This window comes from Harpia harpyja, chromosome 4, assembly GCF_026419915.1.
Source record: "Harpia harpyja isolate bHarHar1 chromosome 4, bHarHar1 primary haplotype, whole genome shotgun sequence".
Classification (NCBI taxonomy): Eukaryota; Metazoa; Chordata; class Aves; order Accipitriformes; family Accipitridae; genus Harpia; species Harpia harpyja.
The window spans coordinates 83,377,234-83,396,853 of NC_068943.1; the positions used below are offsets into that span (position 1 = coordinate 83,377,234).

The 19,620-nt window shown below is 66.8% G+C and overlaps 1 protein-coding gene across 2 annotated transcripts; it reads right to left on the reverse strand.

The window, feature by feature from the left end:
- Positions 1–151: 151 nt before the first annotated feature.
- ITGA3 (integrin subunit alpha 3) lies at positions 152–16,539 on the reverse strand. 2 transcript variants are annotated; one of them, XR_008234837.1, is made up of 26 exons: positions 16,190–16,538; positions 9,182–9,303; positions 8,994–9,076; positions 8,249–8,498; positions 7,794–7,877; positions 7,287–7,494; positions 6,862–7,055; positions 6,521–6,609; positions 6,226–6,362; positions 5,920–6,006; positions 5,764–5,831; positions 5,387–5,523; positions 4,898–5,044; positions 4,701–4,798; positions 4,360–4,525; positions 4,199–4,267; positions 4,021–4,100; positions 3,679–3,756; positions 3,373–3,475; positions 3,128–3,298; positions 2,888–3,001; positions 2,627–2,740; positions 2,333–2,431; positions 2,112–2,237; positions 1,411–1,573; positions 152–1,153 (listed from the first exon to the last, which is right to left on the reverse strand). XR_008234837.1 is itself a non-coding variant. In XM_052785249.1 (25 exons), exons 1-25 carry the CDS (start codon positions 16,423–16,425, stop codon positions 995–997), a joined length of 3,219 nt encoding a protein of 1,072 aa, XP_052641209.1. In that variant the 5' UTR covers positions 16,426–16,539; the 3' UTR covers positions 152–994. The 2 variants fall into 2 exon arrangements, 1 of the variants encoding a protein (XP_052641209.1); XM_052785249.1 differs by lacking the exon at positions 1,411–1,573 and having other exon boundaries at positions 16,190–16,539.
- Positions 16,540–19,620: the final 3,081 nt, after the last annotated feature.

Sequence of the window (19,620 nt, forward strand, 5' to 3'; positions counted from 1 at the left end):
CCCCAATACCCCTGCCTGGGGTGCTTCATTGCCCCCCTCTCCCCTTTCTGCCCAGGGTATTCCCACCCCCCCCCCCCAAAAAAAAAACCCCAACCCCTTTCCCCACCAGCCCACACCGCCCATCACGCTGCCAGCCATGACACGGAGGAGATAAGAGGTTACAAATCCCGGAGCGAGGCTTTATTGGGCCCCGGCCACAGGGGAGGGGGCGAGTGGGGGCCAGGGGGTGCAGGGACCCCCCCCCCAGCCCCCAGTACCGACCACGCTCCAGGGCTCAACACTAAAACGCCGACGAGAGACACGGAATAACTTAACGCCCGGGGCAGCGTCCGTGGGGTAGGACAGACCCCCAGCGGGGGATAAGGCTGCGGGGTGGGGGGACACAGCCTCATGCTCTGCCCCCCCTCCCCAAGCCAAAGCTGCAGCCTATGCGGACTCGGGGGGGGGGGGGTATGAACATGCAGGATCAGGCCCCTGCACTGCTTTGGAGAGAAGGAGGAGGAGGAGGAAGGGGAGGAAGAAACAAGGTCCCACCGCCCCCATCCCCACCACCGCATGTAGCCTTGGTGAAAGCAGAGGGGAGCCCTGCACCCAGGGAAGGGGGATGCATGGGGGGGGGGGTGGGGGGGGGTGGCAAGTGTGTCCCAGGGTGCCAGGACGTGTCCCGGTGTGCAAGGACGTGTGTGGGACACGGCCGGAGGAGTGTCTGCATGGGGAGAAGGCACGTGGTGAGACCAGCAGCGGTCACATCGGGGAACGGGGGGGGGCACATTTGGGGCTCATCCCCATGAGTGTGCAAGGCACGAGCGTGCAAGAGCCAGGCTGCACACTGGCGAGCCCGGTGAAGCAGACAGGAGCGTGCAGAAGCCAGCGCTGGGATGCGGCCACGGCCAAGGGGGATTGGGGCAAGGAGAGATGCACTTGTGCAAAGTCAAACACCGGCCCTTGTGCTCCCCTCGCACGGGGGAGGCCGGGGGGGGATCGGGTGGGGGGGTCAGTAGTACTTCTCCGGCTCCTGCCATTTGGTCACCCAGTGTTTCTTGCGCCGGCGAGGCAGGAGGCCGCCGGACTGGTAGCGCTGCTCCTGCCGGATCCTCACCGCGTGGTACTTGGGCATGATCCGGTAGTAGCGGGTCCGCTGGAAGAAGTCGCACTGGGAGGGGAGAGGGAGGGGAGAGGGTCAGCGTGGGGCTGGGGAGGGTCAGCGTGGGGCCGGAGAGACCCCAGAGCCGGCAGAGAGAAGAGGCAAAGGGAGCAGCAGTCCTGGAGCCGCTCGGAGAGACCCCACGGAGCCCACTGTACCCTATAGAGACCTATAGAACCTGGCAGGAGAAATGAGGCAGTGAGGAAGAGGAGAGGAGGCTGAAGAGGAGGAGGATGCCGCTGTAGCCGGCCCCCACGGGGCATTACCAAGCGGGTGGCGCGGGCGCCCGGAGGGGGGGCAGCAAGGCTGGCCCCCCCATTAGTAGTCATCCGTCAGCCGCTTGGTTTCCGACGGCTGGATTCTCATCTCCGCCTTCTGCCCCTTGGCTTCGTACATGGCCCGCGTGTTGGCCCGTCGGAAGAAACCGCACTGCGAGGAAGGAGGCGACAGGGGTCAGGGGGGGACAGGAGAGGGGCCGGGGGGCTCCTGGCCACCCCCGTGGGGTGGGGGGAGCGGGGCAGCGAGCTGCCCCCATTGCCCCCTCACTCTGATGCTCGCCCCTGGGGATGCTGCGGGGTGGGTGGACCTGCAGAGCCACGTAACCCCTCCTGGCCAGAGAATGGGGTCCCCAGGGAGCTGGGGGGGTCCACAGGGGGCCGGAGACACCCCCCCCTGCCAAGTCCCTGCAGCACAGGGGGAGGTGGGAGCCACGGGCTGAGGAGGTGCCATCGTCCAGCCCTGTTTAGGGTGGGTTTTTTTGCAGCACCCAAAATGTTTTGCACCGGGATTCTCTCTGCTGCTCCTCTTCCTCATCGCTCAGCAGCCGGGCATCTTCCACCCACCACTCCCGAGCGTCCCACAGCCAGGCGGGGAGGATGGCAGCCACCAGTGACACGAGCCCATCAGGTCTCAGCGGCACGGCTCCTGCACCCCCTCCCCGGGAGGGGGAATCCGGGCACCCCCTCACCTTCCAGAGCAGGAGGATGATCAGCCCCAGTAGCAGCAACCCGGCCGCCACCGCCACCAGCACCAGCCACAGCGCGATCTCGGCCGGCTGCTCCTCCGTCAGCTCCGAGTCCACGTCCACGGAGAACTGGAAGGGCCGAGAAGAGCCTCGTCAGGGGAAGAGCTCCCAGTGGCCCCAGTCCCTCCCAGCCTGACCCAGTAAGAGGCTCCAGCATCACTCACCCGCACCGTGTGGTTCTTCATGTTGATGGTGGGGATGTGAGTCCGGAGGAAGAGCGTCGCCGTGCCGTCCACCTTCACCCGGTCAAAATCGCTGTACTCCTGGGGGGGCACGGATGATGGAAAGGGGGGGACATGAATGACAGAAGGGGTAAGGGACGGGTGCTAGCTTCTGAGCTGAGACCTGGCAAACTCAGTGCCCTGTTTCAGCACCATCCCCAAGGGAGCAGCCCAGCCTTCACCCCCCCCCATTGCCCCCCCCAATCCCCAGGCTGTGCCGCGGGGCCCCGCGCTGACCTCGATGAAGGTGCTGTTCCACACCCGGGCACGGATGCTGAAGGTGGTGGGGTGCTGGGTGTGAAGGAGGGGGCACTCGAACCAGATGCAGCGAGCGGTGCCCTTGGAGCAGCTCTGGGAGATAAGGGAAGGGGGGGGTGTCTGGGGGGGAACCAGAGTCCCCAACGCAGCGCGCTGGTGCCAAGCAGCAGCGTACACGGCCGTCCCGGTGGGGGGCACGTGCTGCTGGACCCCCTCCCACCCCCTGAAGCCCCCACTCACCAGCACCACCTCCGACTTCGCTTTCTTGGCAGTGGCCAGGGTGACGGGGGGCTCTGCCGGCTCGGGGGCCTCCAGCTCTCGTCTCTGCCGGGATGGAACCTGGTCCTCCAGCAGCTGGGGGGGGGACATACACACGAGCCCCATCAGAGCCCGGGCAGCTCTGCCCACCCGGGGCTGAAAGTACCCACGCGGTGGGGCAGGGACACATCCCCGCAAAGGAGCAGGGACAAGGTCACTCACGGTGAGGTTGAGGGGGTTAATGACCCCCCCGGGGGGCTGGCAGGTCTCGTTGCTGTTGACGAGGATCTCGGTGGGATAGAGGAGCCATTTGCCGTTGGGGATCTCGTAGGGCCACTCGAAGCCCAGCAGGATGGTGCCCAGGGTGCCCAGTGACTCGCCCTTGGTGGTCACCTGCGAAGCAGAGGGGGAGATGGAGACTGGCACTCCTGACCCCCCCCACGGACACCGGCCGCCCCCCAGCTCACCTGGAAATCAAAGGCGAGGGAGCTGCCCACGTCCTGCTCTCTCCGCATGGCCGACTCGCCCACCACCGTCCCGCTGAAGTGTGACTGGGCATGGGAGGAGGCTCTGGGGACAGGACAGGATGGCAGGGGGGGGACATACAGGCATAGTGAGTGGGGCAGAACGTGCAGGGAGCATCTCCGGGGCATCCCTCTGCCCCGTTCCTGGGACACGGGGGGCCGTGCCCACTCCCGACACAGCCAAATTTAGGTGGGGTGGATGGAGGAGATGCAGAGGGATGGGGGGGGGCACAGCCTTGCTGCACTCACATGGTCAGCGAGGACTGGATGCTGTAGTCCACCAGCAACTTGGCCAGCACGGGCTGCAGGTCCTCCTGGGTGCTTTGCCTGCCAAGGCACTGGGGTCAGCGTCTCCCACCACCAAATAGCTCCCAGACAGTGTGGGGCAGCCCCCACCCTCCCAGCAGGAGCCATGGGGTCCCTGTCCTGTCCATCCCAGGAGCCCTGCCTGCTTTCCAGTCCTTCCTGGACCAGCGACGCCACCAGATACGATCCCAATCCACCACCACGTTTCCACCAAGCAAAAGAGGAGCCGACACCGCTCCAGGCACCCTCTTCCCAGCCCATTTCCACCCACCCAGGGACACTCACGTGGACAGGTCCAGCCACACCAAGACCTCCCGTGTGTCCAGCATGATCCCAATGGCCTCGAAGGTGATGATCAGCTCTGCCTGCAGCACAGAGGGACCGTGGAGCAGCTCAGCCGGACCCCCGCCTGCCTGCCAAGCCCCCAAAAAGGGCTGGAGGGTGGCTGGCGGAGAGCACTCACCCTCTGGTTCCTCTTAAAAGGGTTGCCCAGCTCGCACAGCACCGTCTCTGCAATGGTACACGCTCCGCTCTGGGGAGGGGAGGAGGATGAGGAACATCCCGGCAAAGCCCACCCCGATCCTCGTGCCTTCTTCAGCCGGGGAGGGGGATGCCACTGCCTACCGGGCGGACGGAGGAGGGCAGCAAGCTGGCCGGCACGGTGACGTTGAGGAGCGCCTCGTGGGCATCCTCGCCGTTGGAGGGGGTGGTGGGCACGTTGGTGATGTTGATGCTCAGGTAGAGCTTCCGCACATCCCGGCTGTACTGCAACACCTGGGTACCGTTCAACCTGTGCAGAGACCGTCCCCCCGCTCAGCACATGGGTGGCCCACCCCAGCAGGATGGACACCCCCCCTCTGCTTCTCCCAGCACAGCCCAGGGCGGGCTGAGGGGTGACCTGTGGCCGAGGGGATGGCACAGCGGGTGGTAGAGATGGATGGGGACCCGGGGGGACCCGCTGTCACCTGGGCAGGGGCTGGTTCTGGTCAGTGACAAAGCTGCTCTGGAGCTGGAGGTTGCTGTAGCACTTGTTATCGGAGCCGCATTCCTTCTGGAACTCGATCTGGAGGGACAGGGACGTCCCCATGAGCCTTCTTCCATCCCCCAGGCCAGGCTCGCTGGGGCGCTTGCAGCCCAGCATCTCCATCGCCCCCCCCGGCACCTTGGTCTCATTCTCGTGGGACTGGTCCTGGTTGAGGACGGGGAAAGCGTCGAGGGAGTGGGGGCCCAGCTGGAAGATCCTGGGCTTCTCCACCAGCGAGTAGTTCATGGAGAGCACGATGGGGTGCAGCTTGTCTCGGATGTTGTCCTGCAGGGTGGCAGAAATCACGGCAAAGCCTCGGCTCCCTCCCTGGCCCCCCCTCCAGCTCCAGCCAGGCAGCCCCCGGCCACAGCTGGGGTACCAACTCCTGCTCACGAGACCCAACAAACTCATCACAGGAGGGAGGGAGGGATGGATGGAGGAAAGGATGGATGGATTTCCACCTCTTTTCCTGCTGTTCCCAAGACCCTCCACACTCCGCCATCCCTCTCCCCATTTCCCAGGAGCCGGTCCCCCAGCTCCAGTGCCACGTGTAGAGCAACCTGCGGTGCACGCACACACGTGTGCGCTCACGTGTGCACAGGCACACGTGCGCTCGCACACGCTCACCAGCAGCAGGAGCTCCTTGGATTCACAGCGGGTTTCGGGCATGGGGAAGATGCCGCGGTAGGTGGCAGAGTGGGTGCCCAAAAACCTAACCCTGGGGGGGTGCCGGTCCTTGTCAGCCTCCAGGGTGTACTCCAGGGCTGCGGGGAGAGCAGAGTGCCGTGGCGTTGCACACGCGCGTGCCTCCAACACAACCCCCTGTGTGCACACGTATCCCCTGCACACCCACGTGTGTGCATCCCCACACGCCAACACGTGTGCATCTTCCCTTAAACGTGTGCTCACACACACGTGTCCCTGCGTACGCACGCACCCTTGCACAAGTGCTAGTGAACATCCCCCCCCAACACATTCCCACGCCTGCACCCCCGGGCACTCACTGATCTTCTCCTTGTACTTGGGGTCTCCAGCACTCTGGTTGTAGGAGAAGCAGACGGTCACCGTGATACTGGGGGGGGGGGAAAAGGGGTCGTGAGCGGAGCCGCCAGCACCGCAGTACCACGAGCGGGACCGGCCGCACCGGGGTGGGGGCTCACCAGGAGTCAGGCGTGCACCGGGCAGGGTCCACCTTGCTGGGTGTCACCGTGAAGGTTTTGTTCAGGATGTTGATCACGGGTCGAGCTCTGGGCAGAGATGGGGGTCAGCTGAGCTCCCCCCCCACCCGCGGCGGCACAGCCCTTCCTTGCCTAGCGCCAGTTCCCAGAGCCGGGCACATCGCTCCGTGCCCACCGCTCCGTGCCCACCTCGCTGTCCCGAGGTGCTGGCAGAGGCAGGAGCCATCCCTGGGAGATGGCAGGGAAGGCAGAGGGCTGCGGGATGCCCACCGGTGCCAGCTCCCTTACCTGAGCAGGACGATCCTCTCCGCCAAGCTGCCCACCAAGAGATCGGGGTAGGAGTTCCCGTCCACGTCCAGCCCCCCGCTCAGCGAATACCCGAAGGTCTGCATGTTGGCGGCGTCCAGATCCAACCCGCTGATCACCTGGATTTGGGCAGGGGGGGTGGGATGTCACCCATTGCTCAGCAGCCCCACGGATCCGGGGATCTACCTGCTGCATCCCACACCCCAGAGCACGGAGTGCTCGGAGGGGATGCGGAGCCCCACTGCCCTGGTGAGGGGCTCCCCACGGGGGTCATTACCTGCCGGGGTTTGTCCAGCAGCCCTTCTGCGCTGCTGTGGTAGATGTAGACCTTGCCGGGCCCCTCGAAAGGAGCCCCCACAGCGATATCTGTGGGGAGAAGAGCAGGATCAGCCCCGCAGGGATGGGGCTGCCCCATAGTATACCTCCACACCTCCTCAACCCCTCTTCAACCCCCCCCACCAACTCTCACCCAGCCCCTCTCATCCTTGAATGCACCCCCCCTCCTTCTCTTCACCCCAAACCTCTCCAGAGACCCCCCCCCCTCGAGTAAGATCCCCTCTTACCTGAAGACACCCCCAACCCAAAGACCCCCCCCCACAAGCGTCCCCAGCCCCTCACCCTGAAAGCCATCCTGGTTGATGTCCCCGATGCTGGCCACGGCGAAGCCAAAGGCGGAGTAGCTGGGGCCGGTGAGGACTAGGCTGGGCTGGGACTGGAAGCCCCCCACCTCGTTCATGTAGACATACACTGCCCCCCCCACCTCCTGCTTCCGCTGGAAGTAGTACGGGGCTCCCACCACCAGGTCTTGCCACCTGCGGGGCCGAGGGGCCGGTCAAGGTTGGGGGCTGCGACACAACCCCACCCCGACGCACCAGCCCCCCCCCCTAAAAAGATGACTCCCCCCCAAAAAACCTCCCCACCCCTAGAACTGCACCCCCCCCCTCCATGCTATGACCCACAGAGACCCCGCTTGAGCTGCAGGATGTCCCAGGTGAGACCCCAAACCCCCGGGAGCTGGGGGGGTCGCGGCCCCCCACTCTCACCCGTCGTTGTTGAGGTCTGCCAGGGCCACGGCGCTGCCGAAGTAGGAGCCGACCTGGTGCCCGGGGAGGAGGAGGCTCTTCTGCAGCGTCTGCTGGGGGCTTCGGCTCAGCAGGTACACGGCACCCATGTGCTTGTACCGGGGAGCACCCGTCACCACCGTCACCGCGTCCTGCTGCAACACCGCGCTGCCCACCTCCGCCGTGTACCCTGCCACCAAACACACCCCCCCGCCTCGGTGAGATGGGGGCCAGCACGGTCCGACATCTCCAGACCCCGTGTCCCCCCACCACGACCACCTCCAGCCCCCCCCGGAACGGCACGGTGTCAGCACTACGCCCCTGCTCCCATCGTCCCTGGGGAATGGGGGGGTCTCCAAGCCTCCCTAAACCCCGCACCCCTTTAAAATCCACCCCCGAGGTTCCCCCTAAATCCACATCCCCCAAACCTCCTCCTTGCTCCAAATCCCCCCCCCAAGGGGGATGCCCCCTGCCCTGCTGCCCCCCCACCTATATAAGTATTGCCGTTCCTGTTGTTGGGGTAGGAGAAGTCGTGCAGGTCCCACATCTCCCGCTGCAGCATGTAGTCGGTACCTGCAACGGTGTGGGGGGGTTAAACCCGCAGCGGGGGGGCAGCCCCTCACCCCCAGCTCAGCACCCGCTCCCCTTGCACGCCCGCAATGCGCGTGAGCACACACGCGGCCGGACGCGTGTGCGCGCACACGGACACGCTCACCCACGGACACGCTCACCCACGCGCGGAGGGTTTGCGTGGGTGCGTAGATAAGCACACGCACGATACGTGTCGGGCACGCTCAGGCACATCCACGCGCACGAGCACGCAAATACGTGCACGCGCGCTCCGGTGCGTGCGTGCGCACCTCGCCACGCGCATGTGGGCACATAAGCGCACGTGTGCGTGCTCCAATGTCCACGCCTGCCCGCCCCCCCCCAGGCACACGTACCTTGCCAGTTATAGGCACCGGGCGCCCCGAAATAGATGATGTTGGCGGTGAAGCCGGCACTGGTGCCCATTTGGCACATGCCGGTCTCGTCGGTGTCCGTGTTGGAGTTGCACATCTCGTTGTGGTAGGTCTGCCACTCATCGCTGATGTTGAGGCGCAGGTCGTTGCCCCGCACGTAGCACTTGCCCACCATACGCCGCTGGTCCTCGCTGCCCGACCACAGCACCTTGGTGTAACGGTGAGCGCAAGCCTGCCGGGACAGCCCGGCATCTGCTTTCAGCGTCTGGTGGCACCCCTAAAAACGAGGGGCCACCGCCCCCTGCCCCTTTGTGCTGCCTCTGCCCCCATCCTGGCGTCAGGTCGCATATACGGATGCTGCCCTGCCATTAACGCAGCCCATACGTCGCAGAGTTACCCTGCCTACGACGGTCTATAGGGTATGACGCTGTCCTGCCACCCGAGATGCTCCGGAGAGCTTCAGTCCACCCACACCAGCACACCCTGCCAGGAGAGGGGTCCGCACACCCCGTCACCCCGCAGCTCCCAGTCCCAGGGGACAGGGGAAGCCCTGCGGTGCCTCTGCCCGGTGCCACCGCGCCGGGGACACGCGCAAGACCCACGTGAAACCACCAGCAGCTCCCTGGTGCCCTCGAGCAGTCGTGCGAGGCGGCAGCTCAGCCCCGGCACACGCGCGTGTAAAGAATCGGGGCGCGCGTGCCAAGAATCGGGGCGCACGTGCACTCACCAGCACCCTCCCCGCCGGCTGCCGCTGGCTGGCCACCGTCACCCCCAGCCACATATCATCGATGATGGCTTTGTCCGGTTCACCTGGGCGAGGAAGAGAGAGCGTGAGAGTGGGGATCCCCCGCACCCCCAGAGTGCCTGGGGGGGGGTGTGGGAGGCGTTTCGGGGTTCCCCGGGGCACTCACGTACTCTTCAACTCGATGTCGAGCCGTTGGCAGTCGCTCGTGGAGGCGGTGAGGGGGCAGGCGTAGACGGCACCCGTCCGCGTGCCGTTTGCCGGCTCCGCATCTCGGGGGGCTCCCACCAGCAGCCTGGGGGGCAGAGAGGGGGTGGGGGGGGGGGGGAGCGGCAGGTCCACCCACCCCAATGCCCTCCGTCACATTTTGGGGGATGCAAAGCCAGGCAGGCTGCCCCGGGGAGAGGGTGGTGGGGTGCGATGGTGGCCGGGAGGTGCTCGGAGGGGACGGGAGCTGCTTCCCCGGAGGACGTCACGCCTCGACACCCCCAAATAACGGGGGGCAGCAGATCCCCAGCCCCATCTCCAGAGCAGGAATGGGGGTTCTTCTTGGGTGGGCGTGCGCGGGGCTGGCAGCAACCAGCCTCTCGCTCCCAGCACGTGGGTGCACGAGCACGCCGAAAGGTCTCACGAGACGGCAAAGGGACAGACCCCCCCCCGCTCTGGGTGGGGGACAGACTGACGGACACGCTCCTTGCAGGACCCGATCCCAACCCGGGCTCACGACTGAGCCGCCCCATCCCGGTGCACGGTGGGTGCAGGAACAGGGGGATCAGGCTGACGCCTGCAAACCTCGCCGTGCCGGTAGGGAAAGCAAAGCGGGGAGCAGTTCGGCACGAACCGGCCGCCGCCAGCACCGGGGCCCCCACGCCTGTGTAAACAGCCGCAGCCCTTCCCGGCCAACCTTTGAGCCGACGGCGAGGCCGGGGCCTCCGTGGCACAGCTGCGGCGTGTCCGGCAGACAGGCTCGCCGCCTCCGGCCGCCGTGCCGTGGAATGCCGTGAGAACTGGACGTCCCAGAAAACGGGGAGGGGGGAGACCCCTCAGGAGTGGGGAGGGTGAGCTGGGACCAGCTCCAGGAGGGGCACGCGTGCATCCCTCTTCCCGGAAAGCATCTGGGCTTGCGTCCACTCCTCTGGGCAGCACTGGGGGTCCTGGGGGGAGGCAGCACCCTTCCGGGGGGGGGGTGACTCAGGCCCCTGGAGGGGCACAGACATCCCGGCTGAGTCACAGTGATGCCACGCGGGGGGCGGGGGGGAGGACATTGGCATCCCTGGATGGGTGCCCAGGCTGGAGATGCAACACCCGCAGCCCAGCTCCACGTGCACTCACCCCCCAGGGGCTTTAAGGTGATGCTGAAGGGACCCCAGCACCCACCTGAACCCCCCCCACCCCAAGGGAAGAGGCTGGGGATCCCAGGTAACAGAAGGGCACAGGATCCGCAGCCCTGCCACGGGGCTGGGGGACGATAGGAGGACCTGGCGTGCCTGGGGGGCTCCGGAAAGGCCAGCCTTTCCGCCGGGAAGTCCTTCGGGATGGCGAGGACAATGGCGCGGAGGAGGCACGGCCGCACGGTGCCAGCAAAGGAAGCGCGTCCCCACTCGCAGGCAGGATGGAGGCAGGCTGCCGGGGGGGGGGACAAGGCACCCAGGTAGCTGCCGCAGCCCCTAGACCTTATTATCACAGGGCACTGGGGTAATGAGCTGGCCAGTTCTCAGCGCGGCCAGCCCGGCTACCGGCAAGGACGGGGACAAATCTGGCTGTCCCCATCCCGCTGCCATCGGGAAAGGGAGCGTTGGGGAAGGCAGAGCTGAGCAATGCGAGGCCGGGAGCGCGGGCGCGTCCGGGCAGCGCCGGGGCGGCTGACTCAAAGCCCAGGCGCAGGAGGAATGTGGGGCCCCAGGCAGCCCCCGTCCCGGCACGTCAGGGCCCCCCCCTGCTCCATGCCCGCCCGGCTGCTGACGGGCACTGCCGGCAGCATCGCTCCGGCTGAGTCAGCCAGATGCTGCAGGTGGGGGGGTATGGCATCACTCAGCCATAGAGGAGCCCCCCCAAGGGGTGCAATGGGGGGGGGGGGTGTCCGCTTCCCCCCCCCCGGGGAATGCTGGGCTGGGGATGTCAGCGGCACCTGCAACCCCCCCGGGAAAGCGGGACCCACCGGGTGTGAAGGCGAAGTGGTTTCCTCCTGACTTTTTCCAGCCTGGCACAAAGAAATCTGCCCCCCTAATTTCTGTTGTGTGTCCCCCCCCAGCCATACACCTGAGGGACGTGGTGGGAACAAGGGACACCATTATCCCCACTTACCTGAAGGGGAAGTGACTCAGTGCAGCCATGCTGTGACTCAGGGCTGGAGGGAAAAGCCGGGGGGGGGGGGACACGACACGGGGGGGGTCCTGCTCCCCCACCCTGAGCCCCAGCAGGACCCACAGCCCTCGGGTGCTGCCCCACCGTCAGCGTGGCTCCTGGGGGACAGGGACACGCATTTGGCCCCTTGTCGGGGGGCTGCCATGGCCAGGACCTGCCCCCAGCCTCCCCGGGTGGTCCTGGCTCAGCCAGACCCTGGCTCCAAGCAAAGCCATTCCCAACCACCAGCGCTCCCCACGGCTGTGCCCCGTGGGTCCCCCCCGGGGGGGGGGGGGCCGGTGGGAGCCGACCCAAGCCAAGCAGCTTCGGCGTCTCGCTGCCTCCAGCCAAGACTTCCCAGCATGGCAGCCCACCCGCGGGATCTGCTCCTGGGGTGGGGTGGGGGGGCAGGCTGCGGGATGCTGGGGGCTTCCAAGCTTCACTGGAGCAGTGGGGGGGGGGGGGGATATGGACAGACACCCCCCCCCTGCCCAACCCATGCATGCCCCAATGTGCCACGCAGAGCCCAGCGACCTCGAGACCCAGGAAAACCAGAAGTCGGGATGCTGGGACGCCCATCTCAGGGAGGCTAGGACCAGTCTGTGGCACTGGTCCCACCCGAGTGGGGGGGACACACGAGGAGATGGGGCTCAGCCCAGGCTGTGTGCTCGGACAGCAGAAAAAAGGCAGGGATGGTCAAACAGCAGCAAGAGGGGGAGGCCGGGAAGGGAGGGAGGCAGGAATGCGAGAGGCCGTGGCCCGTCCTAATCCACCCTGGTAAAATGGGGCTGGAGGGGGGGGGGATGGTGGCGGGGGGGGCTCCCCGCCAGTGCTGGCTGAGCCAGGAGAGGCGGCTGCGGGATGATGGTCTTGGCACCACGGCACTGATCGGCCCCGAAATGTGGGGGTGGGAGAGGTCTGGTGAGGATGGCGAAGGGGGGATCCGACGGGGACACCGCAGCAAGGGGAGCGGAGACTGTGCAGGGTGGGCTGGGCTCAGCCCTGAAGGGGTCTGCAATGGGGGGGGGTGTGTGTGCTCCCCCCAAACAGCAGCACACCCCCCCCAGAGCCCCCCGCTCCCCCCCCCTGGGGTGGGCGCCAGGCGGGGAGCAGCTGGGCAGCGAGCGCAGCACCTCATCCATCTCCCGACACGCTCGAGGGGTGACAAGCGGAAGAGTGGGCTCCGGCACAGCACCCCATCCTGCTCCATCACATCCCATCCCTGGGCACAGGGACACCCCCCCCCCCCCCCCCAAGGCTCCAGGTTTGAGAGCTCAGCTCCGCTATTGGGCTGCAGGGCCCCCCCAAGAACCCCCCCCCGAACCCCCAAAGGCAGGCAACCAAGGGGTGTCCCTGGCATAGCCCACCTCCCCAAGGCTCTGGGCCAGTCCCAAACCACCCACCAGCACCCCAACACCCCCCCAGCACCACTATGTTTGCAATGGGGGGGTCCTGCAATGATCAGCTCCCCCCGGGGAGCTCTGAGCAGGCAAATCTGCTGATGCCCACACCAGAAAGGAGGTGGGAGAGGGGGAGATGGCTCCTCGAAGCAGCGAGGGATGGACAGACAGACAGGATGGATGGATGTGACCCCCCCCCGGGCGCCGGCCCCACCACGGCACATCCGTCCCCCCTCCGCCTGCCAAAGAGCCGCAGCCCCATAGGACCCCGGCGGCTTTCACCGGCCCCCGGCCAAGGCGGGGGGAGCGCGGCCAGGCCAGCTCTGGCAATCGGCAGAAAAATCAGGCGAGGGGGAGGGAAAGCTGGGAATTCAGCTGGCCCCCGCTGCCGGCCATGCTCTCCTCCTCCCCACTGGCCAGCTGGGACCAGAAAGACCCTCAAGCATCGGACAGAGCCCCTGCTCCTCCATGCACACAGGAGGGAAACTGAGGCACCCAGAAGGTTGCAGATGTGGGTGCCGCCTCCTGCCTCCCCCCTGGCTGCACGTACAGGGTCCCTGGCGCAGAAGCACCGTGCCTCAGTTTCCCCATGTCGTTCAGGGACCACCAAACCCACACGGGTCGGATTCCCCTGGCACCGCCGGGTCCTGCTGGCACGACCACAAGCTGAATCACGTCCCCTGCCTGAGTCCACGGGAGCGGCCGGACCCGGCACGGGCAGCCAAAGGAGTTTCTTAATCTCGGGGAGACCGATAACGCCGCTGCTTCCACCTCGCCTTCACCTGGCCTGGGGAGGAGTGAGCAAACAAACCTTTGCATGGGCACAGCTCCGGGACATGAAAAACACCGCAGGGGTGGAGGAGGGGGGGACGATGACAGGGGACTCCAGCGTGTCACACCGGCCGTGCCAGCCTGGTCCCCCCCCGCAGGGAAGCGGCTCTCCCCACCCCGCCGGGAGATTAGGAATGCCAGCTGTGCTCCAGAGCATCCCTCCCACCCCACCGCCATCCCAAGACCTCCGGCAGCCGCATGGCATCGACGCCCCAAAAAATAAACCACAGGACACCCTCCTCCCCCCCCCTCCACCCCAGCGAGGATGATGGTGGCAGGAAGCGTCCCTTTCCTGTCCCCACCCCGGTTGCAGCAGGGCTGCACCTGCGAGAGCTTGCCCGGCAAGCAAAGGGCAGGGGAAACTTCCATCCGCTGCCGGGACCGAAGGAGGGGAGCGGGTTTTCCCCCCGTGGTGCTGCAGCCCGGCTCAGCACCCCCCAACCCTGGCTTGTGGCTCAGCTCTGGGGAGGAAGAGCAGGGCTGCCTGCCCTGGGATGGGGGGAGCCGGTGGGGGGGATGTCTGTGCCGGTCCCACCTCACCGCATCCACCCAGAATGGTTCCGACAGCCCAGGTTGGAACGACGGGACACCCTCACGGACGGAGCAAACCCTGCGGCTCTTCCAGCCCTCTGCCACGCTCCTGCCTGCACCGTTCCCCCCCACTCCCCAAGGTAGGAGCGAGGGGCAGGCAGCTCCCCCAGTTTGCAGGAGGGCAGCTGGCCATCAGGATACCGACACCGGTATTTATCTCCTGCCACTTCCACGAGAAGCAAGTGCCTCCCCGGACCTGCCCGCAGCGAGCGAGCCAGGCCCTGGTTAGGCAGGAGCTGCCTGCACTCGCCCCGGCCCCCCTCCTGCCCACGCCACGCAGGCAGAGCTGCCTGTGCAGCCCATCCAGGTCCGCTGCCCGCATGCGAGGCTCCGTGGGGAAGCAGGGACGTGCTTGGCATCCCACGGCCCCTCCGCACTCACAAGGGTCCCCTGCGTCCCCTGCAACAGGGATGGGCAGCTGGGGGGGGCTCCCAGGGGAAGGGGGTGCAAATTCCCCCGGGGGTTTTACACTCCAAAGCCTTTCCCCCACAGACCGCAGAGCCTCCGCGCCTCGCCAGCATCACGCTCAGACACGCATGGGCCACGTGGCCCACGCTGGGGGATCACAAGCCCGTGCTGGGACCAAAGCCCCCCAAACTCCCCCCCCCCCCCCCCCCGAGACAAGGCAACAGCCAGCGCCAACATCTCGGGAGGATGGACGAGCCGATCTGCCCCGGTGCCAGCCAGGAACCTGACCTCGATGTCCCCCTGCCAGCTGCTCCAATGTCACCGGAGCCGGGGAAACCCAGCTATGGATGGGAGCCAGCGTGTCCCCATGGGGAGGAGGGATCCCCGGGGTGCTGGGCCGGCTCCTGCCCCCCCGCAGCTGCTCCACAGGGGAACGGCTTCACTCTCTCCTGGACGGGAGCAACAACAAGACATCCCACGGCGGGCGAGCGGCCGAAATGCATCTCTGGAATGCGGAGCAGCAGATGCCTCCGTCCAGCAGCTGCCACCGGTCCCTTCACCATGGGCACAGCAAAAAAAGAGGGAGCCCTCTGGGTCTCCGAATGGGCCCCCCCAGTCCCGCAGCCAGGAGTTGCACGGGAGGGTGAGCCAGCAAAAACCTGTGCCCCCAAGCGAGAAAAAAAAACCCAACCCAAGCCCTGCGCCGGCGCCTTCTCCCCAGCACGCACACGCAACTCGCACCTCCGGCTGGGAGGGATGGGAGCTGGGGATCCTGCCCATGAGGGGGGTCCGGCTGAGCCGGGGGGGGGGACACGCAACAGCAGGGGACGTGGCGAGTGACAGTGGTGGGATTGCACGGGGAATGCACCGGCTGAAAAGGGCTTTTGTTGGGGTTTTGCTCGACAGCAGGAATTACAGTTCAACAGGTTCCCCAGGGCTGCTGGATGGGGACGGAGCCTCGCCAGCAGCCGGCCAAAGTTGAAGGGGGGACACGAGGGGCTTCGCAACCGCCCCGGTGAGGGTCAGCGCCGACGGTGCCGAGCCGGGACCCCGCGGGTGGGGATGGCTCCCACTTCCCGGGGGTGGCCGCCAGCCTCCGTGCCCACCGGTGCTGTCACGGTGTGTCCCTGCTCTGCTGCCCAGTATCACCGGGGTCCTGTGCTGGGGGGGGGCCGCACAGTGGATGCTCAGCACCCAGGGAATAAGGGTGGGGGGAAAACCCCAGGGTCAGGATGGGACTCCCTCCAATAAAGGGGTGCGGAGCAAAGCCACGACCACGGGCTAAACACCCGAGGAGCTATTTTACAGCACATATCCCCCTTACCCAAGGCTCTGGGGCCGCTTTCTCCCACGAGGGACCCCCCCCCAGCACCCAAACCCCTCGGGACGCCCCTCTCCCTGCACCTAAAGCCCCGCCAGCTCCTCCTCCCGCCCCCCACGGCGGCGAGAACAACCCGGGGACCTTTGTCCCCGCCCGTGGGACCCCCGCCCGTGGGACCCCCGCCCGTGGGGCCCCCCCCCGGGGCACCCTCCCCCGCTCCCCCAACCTTAGGACACCGCTCCCCCCCCCACCCCACCCCGGGGACCCCCCCCTCCCTCCGCACTCACAGACACCTCTCCCGCCGCTCGGTCTGACGGTGCAGCGCTACCGAGAAGCCGAAGAAGCCGTCGGGGGTCGCGCCCTCCTTCAGCACCGGGAAGGTGCGGTCCAGGTTGAAGGCGGCGGCACCACCGAGCACCGTGCCCAGCACCAGCAGCAGCAGCAACCCCGGCGGCGGCGGCAGCGGAGAAGGAGGAGGAGGAGGAGGAAGAGGCGGCGGCAGCAGCCGGCGGCACCGCGCCATGTCCCGCACCGGCTCCCGGAGCCGCCACCGCCGGACCGCGCCCCACCGGGGCCGGTGCGCTGCGGGGCGGGGGCGGGGCCGGGCGGGGCGGGCGCGCGCCCTTCCGGGCACTCCCCTTAAAGGGGCCGCGCGCGCACACGCATCTCCTCCCCCCCCCCCGACTCCAAACCGGGCACCTGCGGGGGGGGGGGGGGGGGGCGGCGCCCCGCGCGTGCGCAGCGGGGAGGCGGGGACGTACCTGCGCGTGCACGGCGGGCGGCGGGAGCACGCGCGCTGGCACACGCCCCGCCCACCCCCGGGGCACCGCCTCATCCGCCCCACCCCCCCCCCAGCCCACGCACACGCTCACCCACCCGCCACGCGCAACCGTGCCCGCACACGTGGGACGGCTCCGCCCACTCCAGTGGCCCACCCTGTCCTGGCCCGGCCCTGGGCCGTGGGGGATGGGGGGGGGCAGTGCCCCCCCCCCCCCAAAACCCCACGGGCCCTGCCCTGCACCTTGCGCTGTCCCAGGGGACCCCAAAGCTGGCACCCACCTCCTGGGACCCCCCCTACCTGGGACCTCTACACATGAGACCCCCCCCACTTCGGACCCCCACGATGGATCCTTTGGGATGAGATTCCCCCCCCGGGATGGGACCTCCAAGGATCAGACACCCCCCCATGGAGTGGGACCCCCTGGAATGGGACCCTGAAGGATCAGACACCCCCCCATGGGGTGGGACCCCCTGGGATGAGACCCCCAAGGATCAGACCCCCCCCCCCCATGGGGTGGGAACGCCTGGAATGGGACCCCCTGGGATCAGACCCCCCCCGTGGGGTGGGACCTCCTGGGATGAGACCCCCAAGGATCAGACCCCCCCCATGGGGAGGGACCCCCTGGGATCAGACCCCCCCATGGGGTGGGACCCCCTGGAATGGGACCCTCAAGGATCAGACCCCCCCCGTGGGGTGGGACCTCCTGGGATGAGACCCCCAAGGATCAGACCCCCCCCATGGGGAGGGACCCCCCCCACAAGGGATGGGACCCCCGCTCCTGAGCTCAGCCCCCCCTCGCTGCACCGCACTGGGAGGTGGGAGCGGGACAGGAGGGAGAGAAAATCCCCGGCCTCCCACGACGCCTTCCCACCCGGGAACGCCGGGAATGCACGGGCTCCCTGCCCGGTACCGGCTCCCGGGACCATCCAGCCGGGTGTGGGTGCTGGGGGCTGCGGCACCCAGTGGGAGTCACCCGGGGATGGCTGTGAGGACCTGGGTGGGGGGGGGGGTCCCCAGGGATGGGGCTGGACAGACCCCCACCCCGAGGGCCTGGCTGGGGGCAGGAGGTCAAGCCGGGACCCCGAGAGTGGGACCGGGGCCACGGGGGTGCCCCGGGACACCCCCCCCCCCCCACTGGGGACGGGGACATGGCCACTACATGGCTGCAGCCCACGTCCCTCCCGGGGAGGTGGTGTGGTCCCCAACCCCGGCAAAAGTCACCGGGAGCCATCGTGCCACTCCCACCCGTGCCAGGAAACCCCTGGGTGGGTGGAGGGGGAAATGTCGTCTTGTCCCCCCCCCCCCCACCGGGTGAGTGGGTGGGCTGCAGGATGTCCTGTGTCCCCCACCCCGATGTTCCCGCGTCCCGGCACAGCTCCTGCGCTGCACAATGTCACTGGAAAGAGTGACGGCACAGGGGACAGTCCCAAGGGCAGCCGGCACGCGGTGCTGGCACGGGGCCCTGTCCCCTGTCCCTTTGTCCCCAGTCCCTGTCCCGATGTCCCCCAGTGTGGACTGGCCCCGATCCCGGCTCGGAGCACCCCAAACACCCACCGTCTCCCCAGGGATGGGTGGATTTTCGCTCTGGCAGGTGACACAGCCCTCGGCACGGGGACAAAGAACCCCAGCCAGGTGGCCAGGCCACCCCCCCACCCCCCCGGCTTGGGGACATTTTGGGGTGCAATGGGTCTGTCTCTCAGCCCAGCGGGTTGTCAGGTGTTTCAGGGGTTCGCCCTGTGGCCTTGGTTGCCACCCAGGAGGGTGCTAGCACCCAAGGGGGGGGGCAGCACCCCAGGAAGGGTGTTTGCACCCAAAGAAGGGGTATTTGCACCCAAAGGGGGGTGTTTGCACCTAAAGAAGGGTATCGGCACCCCAGGAAGGGTGCTTGAACCCAAAGGAGGGATGTTTGCACCCAAAGAATGGTATTTACACCCAAAGAGGAGTATTTACACCCCAAAAAAGGGTGTTTGCACCCAAAGAAGGGTAGTTGCACCCAAACGAGGGATGTTTGCACCCAAAGAATGGTATTTACACCCAAAGGAGGGTGTTTGCACCCAAAGGAGGGTAGTTGCACACAAAGAAAGGTAGTTGCACCCAAAGGAGGGTGGTTGCATCCAAAGGAGGGATGTTTGCACCTGAAAAGGAGTATTTACACCTGAAAAAGGGTGGTTGCACCTGAAGAAGGGTATTTGCACCCAAAGGAGGGATGTTTGCACCCAAAGAATGGTATATACACCCAAAGAGGAGTATTTACACCTGGAAAAAGGGTGTTTGCACCCAAAGAAGGGCATTTACACCTAAAGGAAGGATGTTTGCATCTAAAGAAGGGTAGTTGCACCCAAAGGAGGGTGTTTGCCCCAAAGAAGGGTGTCAGCACCCAAAGAAGAGTATTTGCACCCAAAGGAGGGATGTTTGCACCAAAGAGGAGTATTTACACCTGAAAAAGGGTGTTTGCACCCAAAGAAGGGTATTTACACCCAAAGGAGGGATGTTTGCACCCAAAGAAGGGTGTCAGCACCCCAGTAAGAGGGTGTCTGCACCTAAGGAGCGTGTTTGCACCCACCGGGGTGGTATCTGCACCCGAGGGTGGGAGGGGGGTGTCTCCCCCCCCCCAGGGAAGGGTATTACCTGCCGGGTGGGGTATCAGCTCCCAAAGAAGGGGGTGTTCGCACCCACGGGGGGGTATGAGCACCCAAGGGTGCCAGCACCCAAAGAAGGGGTGTCACCGCCCAAGGAGGGGGTGTCATTACTGTAAGAGGCCACTGGATGGAGCCGTCCGCTCAAGGATGCTGCGGGGTGGGGGGGGCAGTCCGCCTGGTCGTGTCCCCCCCCCGCACCCTTCCCGCAGCTGTGGGGACACGAGGGGACTCCCGTGGGCACTGCTGGGCTGCGGGGGCGTTTCCAACTGGAGCATCTGGGGGGGCACCCACCCACCCA

What these genes read in the sequence shown, in the direction of transcription:
- ITGA3 (XM_052785249.1), bottom strand. Translation starts at nt 16,425, where the DNA reads ATGGCGCGGTGCCGCCGGCTGCTGCCGCCGCCTCTTCCTCCTCCTCCT. An exon ending in GAACGGCAATACTTATATAG is followed by an intron (nt 7,495 to 7,793) that starts GTGGGGGGGCAG and finishes GTTTGGTGGCAG; the next exon opens with GGTACACGGCGGAGGTGGGC. An exon ending in GGAACAGCACCTTCATCGAG is followed by an intron (nt 2,432 to 2,626) that starts GTCAGCGCGGGG and finishes GTGCCCCCCCAG; the next exon opens with GAGTACAGCGATTTTGACCG.